The following is a 25381-nucleotide window of genomic DNA, read 5'->3' as shown; positions in this document are numbered from 1 at the left end:
CTGATGATTTATACTTGAAGTGTATGTAGGTGGGACGAAAAGCCGACGATCAATTGAAAATTTTGACCTTTCGTTTTGAAGATATGGATTTTTTCCCCAAAACACACAAAAAAGTTAGGTCTTTTTGGGAAAAAAATCCATATGAAAGGTCAAAATTTTCAATTGATCGTCGGCTTTTCCTCCCAGCTACATACACTTTGAGAATATATCATTAGATTTATAAAATTTACTTCGAGGACTGTTATATATCAAAAATGTGAAAAATATCAAATTTTAATAATTTGTCATAAAATTTGTATTATATCGTTAATTTCAAAAAATGAAAATTATTTGATATCAGAAAGACATTCTGCGTATTCAGAATGCAATTCGATAAGTCTGATGTGCTCTCATGTCCCACAAAAATACTGTCGAAAAGCTTAAAACGCTCATTCCAGATCCCTTAATGGCAAACATATTTTACAGTGACGTTAAAATTACGAAGGTCAGTCAGTTGACATTGAATATTAGATGGAATTTCTTTATGAGGACATGAAGACTGCACCCTTGTCTTTCAAACCAAATAATTATGTGTAAATGATACCGTATACTTGATAACTTAACAGCATAAGCAAAAAGGCGGCCTTTTAAATTACAGCAAAGGCACGTGTTTTTTAAAAACGTCAGAGAGTAGCAAAAGTACATAGTGCAAATGGCTAGTTTTGAGCAGGAATAAACACTAGGTCCTGGGTCTGCCTTTGATACAATATAAGACTTGCTATTAAACTTGGTTGGAAATGGGACGTCTTTGAACTTCAACAACTTTAAGACTGGAACGGAAGCAACATTATTCTGCAAAATGGCAAAAACAAAAAACACAAAAACAACAACAACAACAACAAAAAAAAACAGGCGGTGAGTGCTTACACACAAGATGTGGTGAATTCAATGTGATAATCTAATACATTTATGTAATATTCTAAAATGTTATTTATTTATTGTTGTGTTTATTTTCTATATAGTTTACGAGCCTCGCGTGATCCGATCCCAATTCATATATGAGCGCTTCATTATGGTGAAGATGTTTCTCGCAGCTGTAGGATTTGGTGCCTTATGTCTTGCCTTGCTCTCCGTACTTCCATTTACAAGAGAGCCCTTTGAGAGAGCTTTCAAATCGTACGCCGCTTGCCTTCCTAGGAAAGGTATTCTCGCCGTGATTATTGGCGGGTCTTTGCTGGGAGCCGGGATGGTTGTCGCAGGCGCGGTAAGTATTGAATGTTTGTGTTGTAGCCAATAACAGTTTTGTTTCTGTAAAGTGGATGATTTTACACTGTTGTTACTTTAGAAAATTATGTTTGATGGGGCAGCTTATAATAAAATAAAGACACCTTGCTGTATATTTATAGCATATTTGCACATAATAATCACGTGCTTATTCATGTTTGTTTGATGGCATGTAAAACTGAGTCATTTTTAAGAAAAGTTGAACAATGAGGGCGCTATTTATCTTAAATCTTGTTTGCATCTTTACAAGGAGTAGACACTTGTATAATGGTATTAGAACATCAGCAAAAACACTAACAAATGACAAGGAAATTTTCAGAAAACTTTATCATGAAATGTAAGGTAAAACTCATATCATTTGGCTAATTTAAATTTAAAATATATGTAAATAGCGCCCTCAATTTGCACCCAAATGTACAGTTTATAGAATAAGAATTACCACAAAAAAGCAGAAAAAGATGAATAATTTGATATAGAACGAAAATCTATGCTACAAATTGCTACAAAATATATTGTGTATGTACAGATAATTAGTATGATAGCTGTTGGTATTATTCAGGTCTAGAATTGAACATTTATATACTGTTTTGTTAGAAATATTAATAAATGATCCCATCAAACAACCGTGATATATTAAATTCTTCAAATTTCGCGCCAAAAGGAAAGCGTGACATCTTATTCTTTTATTGCAGTTATGTGCAGAAAACAGCATACACCAGGAGTCATAATGATATCAAACCCAGTGGCATAGCTGAATGACAAGCAAATCGTTCTTTGAGTATAGGATCATTTAAACAATAATTGCAATAATCTTCTTCTTTTTTTGCAGTGTCCTGGAATGGTTTTGGTGCAAGTTGGAGCATGGGTCGGAGGAGGGTCATGCCGTAAGTTCTTACTATATCTAAGTTGTTGTTTTTGTCGTTGGGGGTAGGATGAAAGGAGTTTTATTGCATGCTGGTAATTAAAATTTCTGTCAAGCTGTCTTGTAGTGCTTTGATGCTTGTTTGTAAATATGTTAGCAGACACTTGCAAATATCACTAGGATACACAACATGCACATATAAGGGCACAGTTCTTTAACCCCAATATATTTGTACATTCATTGAAGGACCTTTGAAACTTTGGGTACAAAAACTCATACCCTGCAACTTGAGGTGAAATTTTGCACTATGATTGTTTAATTAAAGTCATTGAACTATGCCATTGGGATGAGTCCATTGTGGTCATAGGGCTAAACTAGTATGAGCAGATGAGGAAAAACAAACTTTAGCGTATGATGGCTTGAAAATTTTGTACCAAAATTGTGTTTGGTTCCGAGGATTGAAGGTATCGACAGAGCCCATAGGTTAGGATATCGCGGGCTACTAAATACACTACCAAATAGTGTGTTTATATCCCACATGCAAGGACTCTAGGATGTCCGGAGTGAGCAACAGTGCTGACCAGTGGTCTTTGTAACAATGGGTTTGTACTTTTTCAACCTTCAGAACAAAATTGTTTCATGGTATTAAAAACGTGCCCAAGCTTGGGGGCATTTTTCGGTAATTTTGGTAGAGTGATGCCCCTCAAAGGCCCGGGTATGATGGTGTTTGGTATAGCAAATACTGACAGTGGGCTATTTAAATTAAAATTCATACACCCCCTGTGAAAGATATTACCTGAATCTCCTACATAGGGGGTGTAAATTTCAAGTGGAGTCGCCCTTTTCTGATTTGGTCATGTCTTCCATAGCAGTTGGATTCCATAGCAGTTGGATGCATGGATTCCAGAAAATAGATGCACACCCCCTATAGAGGAGTTCGGATTTCCGGACTTTTTGTCCAGTCGTAATCATGGTAATTGTTAGAAATCCAGACTTTTAAAGTGTTCAAAGGCGAAAACCAATAGTCCAAAAATCGGAAATACACGCGTTGCCGTTGAGAGGTTCATGCTGGAAATGTCCGTGATTTTTCATTCATTTAATTGCATTTCCAAGCTTTTTCCAGTAACATTGGCAACCGGGAATTCCAGTCATTCTCAAAAAGCAAATTTGGAAATCCAGACATTTTTTGATTGGAAAGTTACTCCAGTATTATGAGGTGTGCACTTATTTTCTGGAATAGCCCAATTTGCCATGGGAACCTATTGATGAGTCTCATTTTGGCGTAAACTATAAAGTAGTCCTTCAAGAAGGACCTCAACTAAGGGGTGGAAGCTCGGCGAATCCGAGCAGGGAGAACGCTTTAGACCGACGTTGATTAGATTACAGGCCCTATTAGATCAGTGGGGGATAGCTTTTGACATTATGGGCATAAGTTCTAAATTTTATTTATAAATTCAAAAATGTCAGAATTATACTTTTTCATGACCATATTTGGAATCAGCGATGCATTAAAAAAAATATAAACAAGCAGAGTATTGGTTCAGTGGCTCTTGAGGTAGCTCTTAATCAATTGAAAAGTATCTCAAAACTTATGTTGGAGCCTATTGGGCCATTCCAGTTGAAATCCACACTACCCCTGTGGAAGATTTTGGAAATAAACATCTCAAAAAAAGTAACTACCCCCCTTAAATAATGGCCATTATTCAAAAAGGGACTATTGTATTACAAATCTGTAAAATGCGTTGGAAGCAGAATTTATTTCTGCGCATTTTGACACCTCATTTGATACGATAGCCCATAAAACAATATAACACCGGTCAATTTAATGTAGTGAGGTCCAGATTTGAAAGTTGCACTTCCATACAATACAAAAACACTTGTATATCATTGCACAGATTTCCTTCCATTATACTGAATACAAAATCAATACAATTTACTGCAACTTTCAAATCGTGGGTTACATTGATTTAAATGTACGCTGTGACGTCAATATTTAGTCAATTGCCACAAATGAAGTGTCGAAATGTGCAGATATAAACTATGCTTCCAACGCATTTTACAGATTTGTAAAACAATCACCCGTTGTTGAATAATGGTCGTTATTTAAGGGGGGTTTGTTATTTTTTTGACATGTTTATGTTCCATACGGGGATTATGTTTTTCATTGTAATTGGTCAGGGTTGATCATTTTGAAATTTATACTTCCCCTGTATTATGGCTTTACCTATATCTTCCACAACTGGAGTGAGTATTTCAAATGGAAGCTAACCAATTGTCTATTATGTTCAAAACTCAAACTCCCTCTGTGGAAGACTTAGCTAAATCTTCCACAGGGGTAGTGTGGATTTTAAATGGAATAACCCTAGCCAGCACGCAGAGCATTAAGATGCAAGATTATTTCTTTTTCTCCCTCTCCAGTGATGACGTTACTCGGATGTTTTGTAGCAGCATTGGCCTATGGTCTTGTCGAACCCTACGTAGCTAAACTTATTGTACCTAAGAAACCCTATGAAAAACAAGCGTAAGTAACACTAGTTATTCTTGACTAACCTTACATAGCTAAACCTATTGTACCTAAGAAAAGTAACACTAGTTATTCTTGTGGAACCTTGCATAGCTAAACTTATTGTTCCTAAGAAACCCTATGAAAAACAAGCGTAAGTAACACTAGTTATTCTTGACGAACCTTACATAACTAAACTTATTGTGCCTAAGAAACCCTGTGAAAAACAAGCGTAAGTAACACTAGTTATTCTTGTCGAACCTTACATAGCTAAACTTATTGATCCTAAGAAACCCTATGAAAAACAAGCGTAAGTAAAACTAGTTATTCTTGACTAACCTTACATAGCGAAACTTATTGTACCTAAGAAACCCTATGAAAAACAAGCGTAAGTAACACTAGTTATTCTTGTCGAACCTTACATAGTTAAACTTATTGTACCTAAGAAACCCTATGAAAAACATGCGTAAGTAACACTAGTTATTCTTGTCGAACCTTACGTATAGCTAAACCTATCGTACCTAAGAAACCCTATGAAAAACATGCGTAAGTAACACTAGTTATTCTTGTCGAACCTTACGTATAGCTAAACCTATCGTACCTAAGAAACCCTATGAAAAACAAGCGTAAGTAGCACTAGTTATTCTTGTGGAGTCTTACATAGCTAAACTTATTGTACCTAAGAAACCCTACGAAAAACAAGCGTAAGTAGCACTAGTTATTCTTGACTAACCTTACATAGCTAAACTTATTGTACCTAAGAAACCCTACGAAAAACAAGCGTAAGTAACACTAGTTATTCTTGACTAACCTTACATATCTAAACTTATTGTACCTAAGAAACCCTATGAAAAACAAGCGTAAGTAACACTAGTTATTCTTGACTAACCTTAAAAAGCTAAACTTATTGTACCTAAGAAACCCTATGAAATACATGTGTAAGTAACACTAGTTTTTCTTGTGGAACCTTACACAGCTAAACTTATTGTACCGAAAAAAAACCTATGAAAAACAAGCGTAAGTAACACTAGTTATTCTTGTGGAGTCTTGGTAAACTTATTGTACCTAAGAAACCCTGTGAAAAACAAGCGTAAGTAGCACTAGCTATTCTTGTGGAGTCTTACATAGGTAAACTTATTGTACCTAAGAAACCCTGTGAAAAACAAGCGTAAGTAGCACTAGCTATTCTTGACTAACCTTACATAGCTAAACTTATTGTACCTAAGAAGCCCTATGAAAAACAAGCGTAAGTAACACTAGTTATTCTTGTGGAGTCTTACATAGCTAAACTTATTGTACCTAAGAAGCCCTACGAAAAACAAGCGTAAGTAACACTATTCTTGTCGAACCTTATATAGCTAAACTTATTGTACCTAAGAAACCCTATGAAAAACAAGCGGAAGCAACACTAGTTATTCTTGTCGAACCTTACGTAGCTAAACTTATTGTACCTAAGAAACCCTATGAAAAACAAGCGTAAGTAACACTAGTTATTCTTGTCTAACCTTACATAGCTAAACTTATTGTACCTAAGAAACCCTATGAAAAACAAGCGGAAGCAACACTAGTTATTCTTGTCGAACCTTACGTAGCTAAACTTATTGTACCTAAGAAACCCTATGAAAAACAAGCGTAAGTAACACTAGTTATTCTTGTCTAACCTTACATAGCTAAACTTATTGTACCTAAGAAACCCTATGAAAAACAAGTGAAACAACACTAGTTATTCTTGACTAACCGTAAATAGCTATGACTTATTGTACCTAAGAAACACTATGAAAAACAAGTGTAAGCAACCCTAGTTATTCTTGTGGAACCTTACGTAGCTAAACTTATTGTACCTAAGAAACCCTATGAAAAACAAGCGTAAGTAACACTAGTTATTCTTGTCGAACCTTACGTAGCTAAACTTATTGTACCTAAGAAACCTTATGAAAAACAAGCGTAAGTAACACTAGTTATTCTTGTGGAACCTTACATAGCTAAACTTATTGTACCTAAGAAACCCATGAAAAACAATCGTAAGTAACACTAGTTATTCTTGTCGAACCTTACGTAGCTAAACTTATTGTACCTAAGAAACCTTATGAAAAACAAGCGTAAGTAACACTAGTTATTCTTGTCGAACCTTACATAGCTAAACTTATTGTACCTAAGAAACCCTATAAAAACAAGCGTAAGTAACACTAGTTATTCTTGTCGGACCTTACGTAGCTAAACTTATTGTACCTAAGAAACCCTATAAAAAACACGCGTAAGTGACACTAGTTATTCTTACCTTACACAGCTAAACTTATTGTACCTAAGAAACCCTATGAAAAACAAGCGTAAGTAACACTAGTAATTCTTGTCGAACCTTACATAGCTAAACTTATTGTGCCTGAGAAACCCTATGAAAAACAAGCGTAAGTAACACTAGTTATTCTTGACTAACCTTACATAGCTAAACTTATTGTACATAAGAAACCCTATGAAAAACAAGCGTAAGCAACACTAGTTATTCTTGACTAACCTTACGTAGCTAAACTTATTGTACCTAAGAAACCCTATGAAAAACAAGCGTAAGTAACACTAGTTATTCTTGACTAACCTTGCGTAGCTAAACTTATTGAACCTAAGAAACCCTATGAAAAACAAGCGTAAGTAACACTAGTTATTCTTGACTAACCTTACGTAGCTAAACTTATTGTACCTAAGAAACCCTATGAAAAACAAGCGTAAGCAACACTAGTTATTCTTGTGGAACCTTACATAGCTAAACTTATTGTGCCTAAGAAACCCTATGAAAAACAAGCGTAAGTAACACTAGTTATTCTTGTCTAACCTTACATAGCTAAACTTATTGTGCCTGAGAAACGCTATGAAAAACAAGCGTAAGTAACACTATTCTTGTCGAACCTTATATAGCTAAACTTATTGTACCTAAGAAACCCTATGAAAAACAAGCGTAAGTAACACTAGTTATTCTTGTCTAACCTTACATAGCTAAACTTATTGTACCTAAGAAACCCTATGAAAAACAAGTGTAAGTAACACTAGTTATTCTTGTCGAACCTTACATATCTAAACTTATTGTACCTAAGAAACCCTTTTGAAAAACAAGCGTAAATAACACTAGTTATTCTTGTCGAACCTTACATAGCTAAACTTATTGTACCTAAGAAACCCTATGAAAAACAAGCGTAAGTCACACTAGTTATTCTTGTCGAACCTTACATAGCTAAACTTATCGTACCTAAGAAACCCTATGAAAAACAAGCGTATTAACACTAGTTATTCTTGACTAACCTTACATAGCTAAACTTATTGTACCTAAGAAACCCTATGAAAAACAAGCGTATTAACACTAGTAATTCTTGACTAACCGTACATAGCTAAACTTATTATACCTAAGAAACCCTATGAAAAACAAGCGTAAGTAACACTAGTTATTCTTGTGGATCCTTTATAACATAGCTAAACTTATTGTACCTAAGAAACCCTATGAAAAACAAGCGTATTAACACTAGTTATTCTTGACTAACCTTACATAGCTAAACTTATTGTACCTAAGAAACCCTATGAAAAACAAGCGTAAGCAACACTAGTAATTCTTGACTAACCGTACATAGCTAAACTTATTGTACCTAAGAAACCCTATGAAAAACAAGCGTATTAACACTAGTCTGAGTAAATGAAAGTTTGCCTATTTTTTCACTTGAGCTCCGTGTCCCATCCAAACTCACAAGTTGCGGCAATTTAGATTCTTATGTTTTCTGTTCTATCAACGTGATCAATTTATGCATCTTTATTTCGTTCAAGCTGTTTTTCCCTCAGTGCCATACATGGTTATACGATGGCATGTGAAAGTTTACTTCTTTTTTCTTCACTTGAGCATGTTGAGCACCGTGTTCCAAACTCAACTCAATAAGTTGAAATTACGAACCTTCGGTTTACTGTCAGATGCTCCACATGTTCTAATATGCTAAATTGTTTTTCATTCTCTATTTCTTTCAGTGCAATGCATTTTGTTAAATTACCATTTAGTGTTCTTGCTATTGCCATGGCAGCAGTTACTGCAGTGATTGTATTCACGTTAGAATGGTTCTTTCCTTGGAAAGAGGAATTATTTGTAAGTATTATAGTCGTGAAGGGTGAATGGGCTATTCCATAAAATAAGTGCACAACCCCTATAGAGGTGTAAATTTTCAAAGAAATGTCCGGATTTCCAAGTCTGCTTTCTGAAAACGACTGGAATTCCAGTTGCCAATGTCACTTGAATCCTATTAAACATGAAGGAAAAATCACGGAAATGTCCAAAATGAGATCTCCAATTGAAAAGCTTTATTGCAAAACCCCTTACATCCACTTGAGCAATTTTGAGAAAACATCAAATAAATCATCAAATCAAGTACTGATATATGGGGGTTTGCAACAAAAGCAGTTTTTGGCGGGATGCTTGGGTAGGATGAGCATCCCACCAAAAATTGCTTTTGTTGAAAACCCCCTTATATCAGTGATATACTATTTGATGACTTTTTGATGTGTTTTCAAAATTGCTCAAGTGGATGTAAGGGGTTTTGCAACAAAGCTCTTCATTATTATGGATGTCTGATTTTGAACTAGTGTTCTGCCGAATTTTTTACCTTTGGACACTTTAAAAGTCTGGATTTCTAACAGTCACGACTGGACAAAAAGTCCGGAAATCCGAACTCCTCTATAGGGGGTGTGCATCTATTTTCTGTAATAGCCCAATGTGCATTAAAAAACCTATTAGCTAACCGGTTATGAGATCCGTGTACATGGTGTACTGAATTGAAGAAACACAATTGATGAGGGGTGACATTTCGGACTCTTCGCGATTAGTTTGGTTTATATAACTCATACAAAGATTCTTTACATTTAATTGGTCAAATACTATTGACTGTTTTTGTAATTTTTAGATTGAGACTATTTCAGTCCATTTTCTATTGCACTCACGCGCACCTACCGCTGACAAACACGAGAGAATGAAATTTGAAAAATTACCAGAAGCATTGTTATTTCATATGATACATTCGATTAAGACTCTGTCGCAAAATATAAGTAAAACACTTTTTATTATTTGTTAAATAATGTTAACATTTAATTAATTATGAATTGTATCTCTTTTGCAGATTCCCAACAGTCCAGTAAGCTGGTTTATGCAACTTCTTGCCTGGCCGCCGTATGTTGCAGGTAATATGGTAATAAAGAAAAATGTTGTCCAGAATCAGCTCATTTTCGGTTACACATTGATAGTCCGAAGGATCATAAGTCCAAAAGATATTTATAAATCCCAACTCTTACCCTAACCTGAAACTTCACCCTAACCCTAACCTAAGCCCTTACCCCAACTCTAAAATTCACCCTACTTTAACCTATTGTAACCTAAGCCCTAATCCTAAACATAAACCTATCTAAAACCTAACACTTACCCCAACCCTACCCCTATTCATAACTCTAACCGTAACCTTATTCCTAACCATAATCTAAATGCCCTAAACCCTAACCTTGAACCTTTTTGGATTAATGACCATTATTCAAATTACCGAGCTGTTCACTTTATTTATTTTCGCCTGTAAAACTGTAAATGAGGTCACAAAACATTTCTCCTTGATAAACAAGTAATTAATATAATTTATTTATTTTTATTTTTTTAAACTTTACTCTATTTGTCAACAATTTCTGTTTGTTTGTTGTCTGTCCCCATGCAGGTATCATTATAGGAGCAATGCAAATTCCAATAGTCTTAGCCGTCGGAGACACATTAGGTGGCAGTAGCTCATACTGTACCATAATATCTCAACTCTTATGTACCAAAAGCATGGAATCTAGAATACCTTATTTAGCTGGATACAAGCGTGGAATTGATAACTGGTGGCAGGTAAGCTTTTTTAAAGCACTTCTTGTTTACATCAACGCTCGACTTGTGGAAGGCGTTACTTACGTACCGAATGAGCTTATATGGTTTCTTAACATGCTATGGTCCAACAAACGATTTCATATGAATCTTAGTTAGATGATACTGTTCTTTACATGCCATTCACAAATCAAAGTTTTAGCCGTTTAACTTCATGCTTAGTTCTTTATTTTAAATATAAATCCTGTCCAGGGGCGTAGCCGGGGACGCCCAAATCGCCAAAGGCCATTGTCAGCGTTGTGTGTGAAAAACCCGATGTTTTTTTATAAATGCTTTTTCAGTCAAAAAATATCCACATTTGCCATTTGCGAGCGTAGCGATCGAAAAAAAATTGATTTTTTATGCTTTCTTGGTCAAAACGTTCAACATTTTGAAAAAGGTCCACTTTTGGGGGGGGGGGGGAAGTCCACTTTTTCTAAATATACCCCAATAAATCCTAACAATTGATATTCACTGCACAAATATTAATAATGATGCATGTATACATATATTTTTAAGGTCTTCTACGTTTGCGGTGCTGTATTTGGTGGGTGTATGTCAGCGCTTGCCTCTCATTCTCTGGGCTCAGTTCCTGGTGTGAGTCTCCAATCATCATTTATCGGTGGTTTTCTTATGGTCTTTGGTGCCAGGATAGCCGGTGGATGTACAAGGTAACAAGACTAGCCAAAATATTTGTCTTTATAATTATTTCAATTTTAGGGAGTAGGTCTAACTTTAAAACTTTCACGGGAAAATTGAGAATTTTGAATACAAGGATCCCTGTACAGTAGTTAATATGACGCGGTGCGTTGCCGCACTGCATCGTACCTCAAAATACTACATTGCGGTATCGCAATAAAGTTCAATATATTTTAACTTGGAAATGCGACAAGTTGCAACGCACCGCGCCGCAAATCAATTGCGGCGTAGTATGAACGACTAACTGAAACCGGTGCATGTTATTTTACCGATTATATTGTTTTTTTACGGGATTTGACAGTCAATATTCAAAACAAGTGATGTTTGGAAAACGTGCCGCCAGCGACAATCTTATATGTGTTCATCGTGAAAATCAAGTTCAGTCATTCGATAGAAAAAACAAACAGCAATAAATAAAAATTATTTAAGGTATGTACTTTATCCGCGGCAGGGTTACCAAACAATATCAGCCCGAATCGCGGGTCAACTGAAAAATCGAAAAAATTGCCCCAAACGTTTGGCAACCATATCAAGGTTTAAAGCGAGTCGGGGTGGTGCCTGAGCTTGTAGTGTATGTGCTCAAATAATTGAGAAAAATAAAGCCATGTATGGTCAATTAAATGTACAATTTTGAAACTTTTTGAATTATTAAAGAAAAATTTTGGATTTTGGAACTGCAGTCGACTCCCGCGTGGACAGTGTTCAATTATATGTACCGTAATCATTGGTATTTTAGCCGCGGCTTTGTAGTCACTGGCCTGAAGGTTGAGTTTGGCCTTGGCGTAGATCTTGCTCGCAAAGACGCATGCTTGGTGTCAATTGAATGGTTTGGAATAGTTTGGTATGGATTGGTTTGATATTGACAGTATCTAACGATAAATTACTGAATATTCGTGATAAAGTTACGCGTATAGATCATTTAATAGATGCGAGTTTGACATAGTCACTTTGTCAATATCTGTGTTTTTCTCTCTCTTTTTACAGTGGTCATGGACTATCTGGCGTGGGACTTTTAATGATGCTATCAATGCTTGCTGCTGCAGCTATGTTCGCAGGAGGGACCATCGTAGGATTCATCTGCCTCGCTATGGATAAGGCAAATCTGATTGATTATTACACATTTTGAAAAAGGATGGGTATTATTACCTTCATGTAAGAATACTCAAGAGTCACACGGCCCATATACTCGTTGAATTTTATTAGGTAATATCAAAAACTCTCGATACAAACTAGTACTATTGTGCGATGTAGTACACACAATCATTATTAATGGTGCACAATGGTAAATGTTGTATCTATACTTTGATCAGCTCGTAATCAGCGGGCATTATTAGGCTTTTATCACTACGCCGAAAAGTAGACCCACGTTAAGAGTGCTGTGTGCGTGTGAAAGGAAGTAGACAAAGCACATGACTTCAATTAATAATTTATAAAACTTCTAGCGAGATGTCACAAGACTATTCTCCAATTATATTGATGATATTAATCCGCGATGTTATAAGGCCCGCCGATTATGAGCTGATCAAACTGTAGGGTGTTTGATATTGCCCAATAAAATTAGTCTATTAGACAGGGATTATACAGCTTATGGAATAAAGCTATCTAATCCATGAGGTCTTGACCGTAGATTATTATATGAAGGATGCACCACTACATGCAAAGGAGGTGAATAATGATTTTCAGGGGCGTAAACTGAGAATATTGAAGACACACGACAACAATTTGTCCAGCGCTAAAAAATATTATTATCAAAAGTTTCTTTTTAGTAGGTCTACTTGAAGGCGTACCACACGTGTACCCGGCAAACACAAAAATGTTCTTAAAACGTTATAATAACGTGTTATAAAAATGTGTTTGGGTTTATTCAAAACGTTTTTTAACTTTATAAATGTCGGGTTATATATGAAAACGTGTTTTACATGATTGATATGAAAAAGCGTTTTCACCATCGGAAATCCAATGCGCACGGAGTTCATGAGACAAACCTATTTTTGGTGGATCTTTTTTAAAAACAAAATGGAGATATTTCATATACCTACTTACGTTACTCCATGAGTATTTGTTAGGACTCCAGAGATTTATATATTGCTGTAAAATACAAAAACGTGAAGTGTTAAAATGGCATAAGGCGACGAAAAAAACCCCGATTTCTACGGACGTACGGGCGAATCAAGATTTTGGAATTTTGGAGATTTTTTTGACATAAGTAAAACAGAAGGTTTTAAACATTATTATGATGGATCCAAGTTGTGATAATATTGGACGCTCAACCGATCTACGACCGAGTTGGGATGCTTTACGCCCAATATTTATTGGTCTCGCTATGAGTTGTAAAATATTGGACTCGACTACGTCTCGTCCAATATTTTAAAACTCATAGCTCGAGCAATAAATATGGGCTCAATCGATCCAATTTTATATCATAATTGGATGATTTTGACAGAAATTTTTTGAAAGCAAATCGGAAAATTTTCAAAATATGTTTGCCAAAAATGTTCAAATTGTTTCAGCTTGTCAAGCTCACAGTCTTGGTGATATTTTTAGGGTCATTTTACTTCCTCAAAAAAAAATCCCGGCTGTATAAAACCGAGTTTTTTTCGTCACCTAAACAGTGTTTTATATTGTTTAAAGGAGGATTTCGTGATCATAGCATCCTCTTTTTATGGCATTTTTCAATAGATATCAACGAAAAAGCTTACTTCCAAAATTTCAGTTGATTTCGATTTTGCGTTTGCGAGTTATGCATGATTGTGTGTATTACACTGCTCCACAGGCCACTGTTGTAATTTTGTTCTAGTATACCATGTGTATACCAGAACGAAATTCAAATTTGACGATATTTTTGCTAAACGAATTAATCTGCAAGAAATTTTTGGTACATAAACATTATGTAGCCAGAGGTTTCCAGTGGTATAAAAATCTCAACTTTTTTAATAGAAAAGTGTGTGTGTGTGGGGGTGAGGGGGGGTGAGGATATGGATCACGAAATTCCTTTTTAATATGTCGCCATATAAAAACAGAAACCATTGGAACATGTTTCGATGGTCTGTGGAATCGTCACAGATATGGTAAAATAAACATATCAAAAAAAGGTAACTAACCCCCCTTAAATAATGACCATTATTCAACAACGGGCGATTGTATTACAAATCTGTAAAATGCGTTGGAAGCAGATTTTATTTCTGCACATTTTGACACGTCATTTGCAGCAATTGACTAAATTGACTAACCCAGGATTTGAAAGTTGCAGTAAACTGTATTGATTTTGTATTCAGTATAATGGATACAAATCTGTGTAATGTTATCTGAGTGTTTTTGTCTTGTATGTAAGTGCAACTTTCAAATCCGGACCTCATTACATTAAATTGACCGGTGTTTTATTGTTTTCTGGTCTGTCGAATCTTATGAGGTGTCAAAATGCGCAGAAACACATTCTGATTCCAACGCATTTGACAGATTTGTAATACAATAGCCCCCTTTTGAATAATGACCATTATTTAAGGGGGTTAGTAAGTTTTTTTAGGTGTTTATTTCTTGCATTGAATTTGAAAGGTGTATATAGTATTTTATAAAATTTGACATATATTTGTATAGTGTAAGATATTATTTTATATTGGCAGCTTCGATGATGATTTTACCAACACTTTTTCTATATACAAATGAAATGACAAAACATTTTATGAAAATGTGAAATAGGGCCTTTTAATGAAAGGACTATTTTTATTTACAGTTTTTTTCCTATAGGCAGAGGTTTATATTACGTGCATAGCGTAAACCAATGAAATTTTTGCGTGCAAAAACAAGGTGTTTTCCTCAAGTATAACAAGTATTGGTCCACATACATGTTATCTTGCTCTGTCGACGACTGTGGTGCAATTTTTTTGGCGTTTTCCGATAAACTCAGAAATTACATTTGTACTTCCGTGGATCTTCAAAGACTTCTGAAATTCAATTACGATTTTAAATTCCTCGGAAAATGTCCTATTCTGTACTTAAATCACATAGTTTTAAGAAAAACATTTTAGATTGTCAACTCAAACACACAAACAGAATACCGTAAAACCTCGTCGATATTAAAGCATAACGAGTGTTTTCGATGAGAGCTAAATACGAAACAGCCGTAAATATACCAATACAATAGATTGTTCTTACAATAGTACTTGTTTGTATATGTTTGTATCATTTGTTGAAACTCCAAAATGTTATAATTTTGTCGATGTATGGCGCCCGGATTAATTTAGCTTTCATCAAAAGCACCCTATTATGCTTGTAGACGAGGTTTTACGGTATTGCACTGTGAAGGATAACCATAAGTGAAAAAAATCCAAGGGACCGTTCGATATTTACGTGGGGTGGTAGTGTTAACATCAAAATCGACAACATTTCACCTTCACCCCTCTCGTCCGCTCATATTCGGATTCCCCTTGTTTTCCCCTTTTTTCTCCATTTCAAACTTAATTAAAATCCCCCTCATGGTTCCAGTAAAAAATCAGATTGCCCCTCAAGACTCCCAAAAAAATCGGGTTTCCCACCTTGAAACTCTCACTCCCCTCTGGCGTAAATATTGAGCGGTCCCTATGCGTATAGCTCATTTCAAGCATTTATGCTTCAAGGATCAGAAAATAACAGTGGTTGCAAGTTGCAACATTGTTAATAACTATGTTCTTGGACTCAATGTAACAAAATGTATACGATTCAATAGATTGCCATAAAACACGTTGTTTTGTATACTGTTGATAATAATTAAATTTGTCTTGAAAAACTAAGGTGTTGTTCATTCATTCCGTGAAGTCTATCTGTAACAATAGTCCACTGAACAGGTTTTTTAGCAACAAGGCCCTGCACTGGGCGCGGCGTTTAGGAATTTACAAAACGCCACTGATTTCATCCTCTCGCACACAAATGCTACTCACCCGCGGCCGCGTCATCTCAGACAACCTCTGACGTACACCCTAAATGCCGCACAAAAATCAAATTTGTATACCCCTATAACCATGATAACGTAGCGTAAATGCATGCAAATTCTACACGGCGTTTATAGCCAATTATGTTTATTCTGCTGCAGAAGATGAAGAGAGACCATGGAAAGAACATTTATGACCCAAACGAAATTCTTTATCATGATATTATTAGTATTATAGAGTAGGCCTAGGCCACTCCGCTCCGACTCCACATTTGGCTTGTGGGGTGGGGTATTATTAGGTGACAAATTAGGCCAAACGCACGTGGGTATGTGTCTCAAAAAGCCACAAAGATATCCCCACTCCGGGGCCTTTACTATTAAGGCTATGGGCCTAATTGGCGTGAATCAAACGGTCATTTGGGACCGTCTCTCGGTGCATTGGTCACGTTGCACTATCGTGCAAGATGTCAATGAACATCACATCGTGGGAAACCCGGGCGGGGGGGGGGGGCACATCAAGAAATTTTGGTGGTATGTTGACTATATTCCCCCGGAATTTTGAGGTGGGTCTATGGGAGCTGACGGCGTATTAGGGGTCTTTTGGAGCTGTGAACAACTTGAAAATGCCGACTTTCGGACCTGCGAACAGTCAAAATCAAGGGTCTTTCTTGGCTTTCTGGTTGAAAATTGCCTGAAAAAAAACCCCCAGAAATATGAGAAATGAGCAATTTTTGAGTCTTGTGTTTAGAGCTGAAATATCAAAATCAAGGTGTTTCGGAGCTCTATTTTGTTCAAATATAGGGTCTTTCGGAGCTGCGAAATCCAAAAAGGGGGATCTTTCCGGGGGAACATACACTCAGAGAAATATTCACACATTATGTAAAAAAAAACACGATGTAAATTAAATTATACACAATACTGTAAAAGTTTGTCAAAACTTTTACCATGCCAGTTTGTAAATGCTTCAAGTACATATTTGAACTGTAACGAAGCTAGTTTACCTAGTTTGTGTAATCATTACATGAAGCGAAGTAAAATGTCAGCCCAAAATATTTCGCTGATTGGAAAAAATCTACCTAACGTGTTATGTAAATCGACACGCATGTAGTTTTTACCTATTTCATACATGTAAGAAAGCAATGGCGGACACGACGTGTGTGTGATGGTGTAGCGCATACCTGCTGAAACTTCATTCAAATAGGTAGGTTTCGGAGTCATTAAGCTTGAACCAAACTGCAGATTCGTTCGATAAGTTATGCATGGATTTCTTTGAGACTTTAAAAATGGCTATTTATGGGTTCATTTTGCTAGATTGATCAACATTAGAATTGACATGCACAGCACCGGGACATTGCAGCGATCATGTGTTACGAGCCCGAGTAGGACAATCATTACAGTACAATACTGTACTGTATACACTGCGCCTGGGGGTGCGTGTATCTAGCAATGTGTGTAGATTACAAATACCACAGGAGATCTTCTCTGGTAAATACGGACAGTGTAGCCGTGATATGCATTGAAATGACTTCGATAATGTAGCCTAGTGTACCAAGTGTGGGAGTCGAATTAGGCTTGAAGTAACAATGCATTAGTGTAGGCCTACTATATAGCATTGTATCGTACATGCACATGTGAGAGAGAAATGCTACATTGAACATTAACTATAGCGGGTGAACTGATAGAAAAGAAAAGAAAAACAAAATAAAATACTTCATGCTTGAAATTGTATTGTTGAATGAATCTGACAGTTGACCAAACTTTGATGACTTCAAAACCTATCATGAATTATGTTTCAGCATAAAATAAAACAAAGAAAGAAAGAAAGCCCCAATCCTATTGACCTGTCTTTGCTTAACTGGTATGTATTTTTTTACATAATTCAAGGTTGTGTGAAAAATGCCTATTTGTTATAGGGTTCATATGCATAAATGTTATGTATTTTTTACATAATTTGTGTAAAATATTACATAACAATTATGCAGTAAAATACCTAATAGCTAAAGAAAAAAATCTACATAACATTTATGTAAATATTTTACATAATATGTATTTTTTTTACTTACCTGCTATGTTTTTTTACATAATTCATGGTTATGTAAAAATTTTTACATAAACCTATTTGTTTTGGAGTTCTATCCTACGTACATCGAAGTTGTGTAAAATTTTACATAATTTATGTATTTTTTTCTGTGAGTGTACCCGTATGGTCATTTGTGTTAAGTGCCCCCGGCGGAAATACGCGAGAGTGAATACACTTTAAAGCTCTTTAACATCCTAAATCTAGTATCGAACACAAGCTGTCCTTCTCCCTGGCCAAGGTAAAACGTCCTTTAAACGCCCTCTCTCTCTCTCAATGCCCAACTACACTGAAAAATAACAGTGGCTCACTCACTCAGTATCTTGAGTTTGAGTCGTAGCAAGAAGCTGCAAGAGGAGGGCAAGCCCGGGGGTGGGGGTGGGGGGGTTGTCAACACAAATGACCATACGGGTATGTTCCCTGGAAATACCCCCCTTTTTGGATTTCTGGATTTCGCAGCTCCGAAAGACCCCATATTATATTTGACCAAAATAGAGCTCCGAAAGACCCTTGAATTTGATTATTTCAGCTCTAAAAGACCCAAAAATTGCTTATTCCTCATATTTCTGGTTTTTTTCAGGCGATTTTCAACTAAAAAAGCCAAGAAAGACCCTTGATTTTGACTGTTCGCAGAACATTTACTTGTTCGCAGCCCGGCTCGCAGCTCTAAAACTAGACACCCTTTTACCGGTACGCCGTCAGCTCGGACCCACCTCAAAATTCCGGGAACATACCCACCAAAATTTTTGCGAGCTTTGGACAGTTTTTGCCAAATTGTGCCCCCTACAATAATATTAATATTTTGGGTATTTTTACATTTAGGCCTAATTGGAAAAAAGAAAAAAATGTGTCCCCTGGGTGGTGTCAACCTTGAAGAAAGAAAAAATATAAAGAATTAATTAACACCGGAATGTTACTCCTAATAGTAATAGTTGTTAACTAAAAATGTGTGATCCCCCGGCGGTGGCCGTGGTATGAAACAGAAAAAGGTAAAAAATATAAATCAAAAGAAAATCGGGGGTTCTACTCTTCAGGGCTGGGGTATGAACGTTTGGACAGTATTTATTGTGGGACATTAGAGCACACCAGACATATCGAATTGCATTCTGAATACGAAGAATGTCCTTCTGATATCAAATAATTTTGATTTTTGTAATACACATTTTGTGGCAAATGATTAAAAATTGATATTTTGATATTTAACAGTATACTCGAAGTATACTGAAATATAGTATTTTAATAATTTGTCATAAAATTTGTATTATATCGTGAATTTCAAAAATGAAATTTATTTAATATCAGAAAGACATTCCTCGTATTCAGAATGCAATTCGATATGTCTGATGTGCTCTCATATGTCCCACAAAAAATACTGTCGAAACGCTCATTCCATATACGCAGGGGGTGCGGGGGTGCGGGGTGCGTCACAATAATCAGGTTTTTTACGCTTTTTTGGTCCAAAAAGGTCCAAATTTTGGGAAGAAAGTCCACTTTTCACAAAATCGCCCTCTTGAAAAAAAAGTCCACTTTTTCAAAATCAGCAGCCCCCCAAATAAAAATCCTGCGTACGGGCCTGGTAGCATTAATTTCCAGGTTTGCAGTGCAATTAATAACCGCTCTAGTAAACACTGACCAATTCAGGGTAAAATGTTTAGTCTGTAACATATGAGACGAAAATGATGATAACGCGGGGGTCTCAAGTTTCACAGGTATATGAAGTTTAAACATGCAAGTACTTTTAAGTTTTAAAATTTGTGTCAAATATTTGTCAATGGTAAGCTTACTTAAGATTTAAGCTTACCATTGATAAATATTTGACACAAATTATATATTTTACATGCTTTGGTTTGGGGACGATGAGTATAGAAGAAAGTATCCCTGGTGTTTTTAAAAAACTTCTAAAACATCTTGTTTGTAGCCTACTTTTTCACTGAACGTCATATTTTTTAAAAAAATATAATTTAAGACCTCATTTTTGTCTGACAGAGATGTCTTTTTCTCACGACATGTCATCAAAATGTACCCTTTATGTTTATTACCACATCAATGCAGGACCCCCTTTTAGGCCGTATTTTTCTATCCTTTCAAAATATATTCCCACGTATTCTGGACACTCGGATCACTGTTAAAATATCGGATTGTCTTTCCAAAAAAAGCAGAAAAAGTGCATTTGTCGCATCTCTTGGATTCAAGTGTGTCTTTAATTAAGTTTTTCCCCCTTTCATACTTTCTTTTTGTTTTTCCATTTTTATTCACCTCTGCTGTATTTGGGCCTGGTGGAAGGGAAAAAAGAACATACAGACATGGTCCACCAGACCCCATCTTTAATTAAGTTTATGATGACTTGCATTTAAGTTGTAAATGTACTAAAGCCTATTTATGAACTTTAGTATTAAATTTAGGCCTTCTGTGAGCTTTTGTATATACATGCAACAGTGCATAAAGTTAAATCGTTCTTTAATTTTTGCCATAAAAGGCATGAACAATTTACCATTTGCTGAGTCATTGTCCATCTTTATCTATTTTTATCGAATCCTTTATCCTTTTTTGGGGGTGGGGGGGGGGGTGGGGGGATTTCGTCCATCATGTTCAAGTATTTACCACATCCTGAATTGCATTTACGTCAAATATGCATGCAATCTTGATTCTTATGAGGTCCATGGTGGAAGCTTGTCAGTGACAGGTCACTGATTCAGGTCAACAAGTTGTAGTGTCTCATCTTCTAGGTCTACCATACACCATGCAGGATCGCGTTAGGTCATGGGGTCATAGGGACATATTTTAAAATTTTGACCCCCAAGTTTTTGATTTTCGATTGCTTAAAGGGGCATTTCGTAATCATGCAACAGCCTTTTCCGCCACTTTTCTCAAAACAAGATGAGGTATTTAGGCCTATAGGCCTACCACTGGAAACCTCTCAGTCTGGCTAAATGTTTATGTAAAAATATTCTTGCAGATAGCAAAGATATCGTCAAATAATTCAACACAGTGGCCAATGGAGCAGTGATATAAACATGATAAAGCAACTCGCTAAAATCGGAATCAACTGAACAGTTTGGGAATAAGCTTTTTTATTGGTTATCTACTGAAAATTGTCATAAAAAGAATGTGCTAGGATTCATAAAATAAGGCCTTTTACAATTAATTCTTAGTTTCCTGTTTCCCGCCCGCGTCCAAAGTAGAGTATTGCAAAATATTTTATTTTTATTTTGGATTTTTAAAATAACTTTTAATGACTTCCATTTGCTACTTTCTGACTTTGCTCATGTCAACTAATAATGATTAATAAACAAAGAAAATATCTGTATCATTACTTATGTACAGCATGTCTCAAAAATTGTGCAAGTAAAAGCGCCCTCTCTGGCAATTAGAAAATACCGTTATGACATAATGCTTACATCAACGTCAAGGGCGTAGTCTTAGCTCTCAAATGATCTGTTCAATTTGCTTGTTTTAATCTCGCGATATGTTTAGTTAAAGACGAAAGGGTAAAATCACAATTGTGCCACTTTTACTAGAGGGCTTTACATGTAACAGTGATAGCATCAAGTTTATTAAGAGTTCCTTCGTGAAATCAAACATGCATCAATTACATAATACAAAATGTTTTGACTGTTTTTACTGTTTTATCATGATGCAGGAATGATGATTCTCTTTTTCACTTAAAAGAGATTAAAAGATAAATAAATATTTCATGTAAAAGTTAAATACATGTGCATGTCAATGATTTTATCATGGTAAATACTGTTCTCTTAGTCATGATAAAAGACAAACAAATATTTCGCAATTACTTGTTGGGAGAGATATTAGACAAAATAATGCACGCATGCTGATGTTGATGCGTATAATGCATGCGCCCCGAAAGGGGAGTGCATTAGACGCATCAACATCAGATATCATTGATTTACATGTACAGCTCTCTTCCCTAGTAAAAGTGACACAATTGTGATTTTACCCTTTTGTTGTTAAATAAGCATATCTCGAAATTGGAACAAGCAAATAGAACAAACGGCATTTAACAAGAGCCCGTGACGTTGATGTAAGCATTATGTCACAACGGTATTTTCTAATGGCCAAAGAGGGCGCTTTTCACTTGCACAACTTTTTTGAGACAGGCTGTATATATAAAATCAAACATAGTTGTAAAATAATTAAATCCCTGTTCCTAGTCAAAACGGGTTGATGTAGGTTGCGACCACTTGTTTTAAAATAAAGAAAATAATAGATAGTTAATAATTAATAATTAAAGTCACCTCATCCCTTGTTTTCAAACCGCATGAAACAGGGAACTAAGACTGAATCAATTGTGAAGGGCCTAAGCAATGATAAGGGGCCAGGTCATCCATGAAATTTCTGTTTAGCGACCCCATTTTGTTTTATTTTCGGCTATAGCGCAGCATACTTATTGATGCATGATATTCGTAAAAATTAATACCCCCACTCAAAATTTGACCTGAAAGTTTTACAACACCAGGAGCAGGCTCATATTTAATAATACTGCACCTTTCCCATCACTAGAATTTAATATAATAATTTTTTAATTCCTTATTTTTGAAAACATTGCATATACAGGCTGTATCAAAATGATTGGTACCCATGCATTACTGCCACATCAAAATTATGATCTGCATAAATGAGAAATTGATGGCCATTTCTAGAGAGGATCCAATGTTTGCATTTGGAAGCAGGCTTTTCAATATAATTTTTATAAACCGTCACTGCGTACCAATCATTTTGATACAGCTTGTATACCTTTACATACCTGCATGGTCAAAATATCCCTTATCATATTTATCACCTTATTTGTGATGTTTCATCACGTTACAAACGTATACGGACTCGTTCAATTTTTGAATCCTGATGACGTGTTATGAGGCACGAATCACGGACTTGATCTGAGCTAAGGTATTTGAATGATACCACAGATTTTCATTTTTATTGTCAGGATACGTCATTGAACCTATACAGTAGTCAGAAGAATTTTAGTTCTTTATTTACCATAATAAAGATACCGCTTGGTCATGTTGATAAAGTCAAGATAACCTGGTATCATCTTAAACCCGGAAAGAGATAACTAAGTACTCCAAACTTCCAAATAATAATAAAATAATACTTACAGTCCGGCTTACACTACGCAGTTGTGCATCATTAGTCATTACGTCTTTGGTAAACCCTGGGATATGTACAAAATAACAAAAGTTTTCTTTAAATTGCCATAAAAGGAAGTGTGATTGCCCTTGTTTTGCCTTGTACGCACTGACCTGTATCGAGTCTATTGTAGTCGGCCACGTCGCATTAGTCATGTCTCAGGTCGGTCCTTGGTAATTTATTGACACAGATATAGCTGACGTCATGTGTCTATACCTGTCTACTGGGGAACCACTCAAGTATTCAGTTGCCTGGAACTAACTTTTGGCCATGATTTAAAACTTTTTGGTATCTCAATTTGAGTAATTTAAAAAAAAATTAACCAATCCATGGACTTCTTATTTAAGTTATTACCAGCCCTGCTTCTTCCTCCTCCGTCCTTTTTTGTCTTCTTCATCCTTCCTTCATGCATCGTCATCGTCTCATTCCATTCTTCGAAGCTTTCTTCACAGGTCTTCCGTATCACCTTTGCTTGCACCTGCTAGAAGTATTGCTTTGTCGGCATGTTCTTCAACACTGCCTTCTTTTCCCTTTCTTATATTCATTTTTCTCTCCTCCCTATTTTCTTCTTCTTCACACTCACCATTAACTTTGAGGTCACACTTCTTATTCTTTTTTCTCCGTGTACTTCTTCATCATTCAGGTTATCATCTTCTTCCGACGTCTTCTGCTTCATCATCATGACACCAATTTTCTTTTGTTTTCTCTTCCTCCTCCACCTTCCACTTGCTCCTTCTTCTTCTGCTTCATCATCATGACACCAATTTTCTTTTGTTTTCTCTTCCTCCTCCACCTTCCACTTGATCCTCCTCCTTCTTCATCATCATCATGACACCAATTTTCTTTTGTTTTCTTTTCCTCCTCCACCTACCACTTGATCCTCCCCCTTCTTCTTCTTCTTCTTCCTCTTCTTCTTCTTCGTCTTCTTCTTCTTCTTCTCCTCCTCCTCTCGTTCTTTCTTCTTATTATTATTTCCATTCGTGCCTTAGCTATATGATATTATATATATAGTAAAATCATGAAAACAAAATAATTACGGACACTGAGCTCCGATTTTGAGAAATTGTTCTAAATTTGTATCCAGCACAGCCATCCTGGTGGCAAAACGGTACTATGAGACCGTCAAAAGCTATCACTATCCATAGGCATATCGTTATGGTTTGATATTGATAGAACTTAGAAGGTGAAATGATATCTACGTGCCATAAAAGTAACTTGATTAGGTACTGAAAAATAACATTTTCCCCAATTTATTTATAATTAACAGCCTGTCCTTTTGTTCATTTTTCTCATTGTATAACTCGTTTAATCCCCTGAACACTAGTCATCTAACAGCATTCCTGATTGGTTAATGACTTGAAATACTCATTTCAATGGCCAATATGACTAGGCTATCTATTTATGGTCAAACTTGCATTTGCAGATGATCTTATAAATACTAAGTACCGGGTACTCTCCTTGATTGGTTCAAAATTGGAAACAATATTCATTTTGGCCAATCGGCAGGTAGTTCTCATAGGGTTTTACAAGTTTACAAACGACTGAACAGCGATTTAGGAGCCATCAAAATAAACATCTAGCTTGCAAGGGTGAAAATTAGAGCTTTTCTCAAGACAGTTTGGGGAAAAATTAAGTTCACCTGAATTTGGACTAGGACTCACTTTAGTATACAGGACTCACCGTTGTTTTAGTTACCGTTCAAATTTAAGCCAAATGGTATATAATATCCAATGGCACAGTTTAAAAGTCTACTTTCAACAACAATATAGCTCAAATTCTAACCTCACATTGCAGTAAAAAAAACACATTTTGGTTCACCATTTCCTATTTTTTGGGTATCTGATGTATAGGCCTACGGCTATACGACGACAAGCTATGGTTCCAGGACAAAAAGTGTAGCCCGGTGTTGTGATTTTTAATCTCAATGGGCTACATGCATGTCGCAATTCATGGACCTAAAATAAGGCCCGTGGCCGTAGCACACTTAGTTTCATACTTAGTTGTATAACTTTTGGAACACTAAAGGC

The 25381-nt window shown here is 35.9% G+C and overlaps 1 protein-coding gene across 2 annotated transcripts in view; it reads left to right on the top strand.

Moving 5' to 3' along the window:
- The window catches only part of LOC140165085 (thiosulfate transporter TsuA-like), a 29666-nt gene extending 16183 nt beyond the window's left edge, over window positions 1-13483 (top strand). For both annotated transcript variants that reach the window (XM_072188512.1, XM_072188513.1), the window contains exons 2-9: window positions 1002-1243; window positions 2093-2147; window positions 4544-4646; window positions 8625-8739; window positions 9764-9824; window positions 10343-10512; window positions 11047-11198; window positions 12211-13483. In XM_072188512.1, coding sequence (XP_072044613.1) covers window positions 1002-1243; window positions 2093-2147; window positions 4544-4646; window positions 8625-8739; window positions 9764-9824; window positions 10343-10512; window positions 11047-11198; window positions 12211-12352 — 1040 coding nt within the window. In that variant the 3' untranslated portion in view covers window positions 12353-13483. The remainder of the gene's footprint in view (window positions 1-1001; window positions 1244-2092; window positions 2148-4543; window positions 4647-8624; window positions 8740-9763; window positions 9825-10342; window positions 10513-11046; window positions 11199-12210) is intronic.
- The last annotated feature ends 11898 nt before the right edge of the window (window positions 13484-25381 follow it).

Source organism: Amphiura filiformis, chromosome 11 (assembly GCF_039555335.1).
Source record: "Amphiura filiformis chromosome 11, Afil_fr2py, whole genome shotgun sequence".
Lineage (NCBI taxonomy): Eukaryota > Metazoa > Echinodermata > Ophiuroidea > Amphilepidida > Amphiuridae > Amphiura > Amphiura filiformis.
This window is presented reverse-complemented; position numbering and strand designations above follow the sequence as displayed.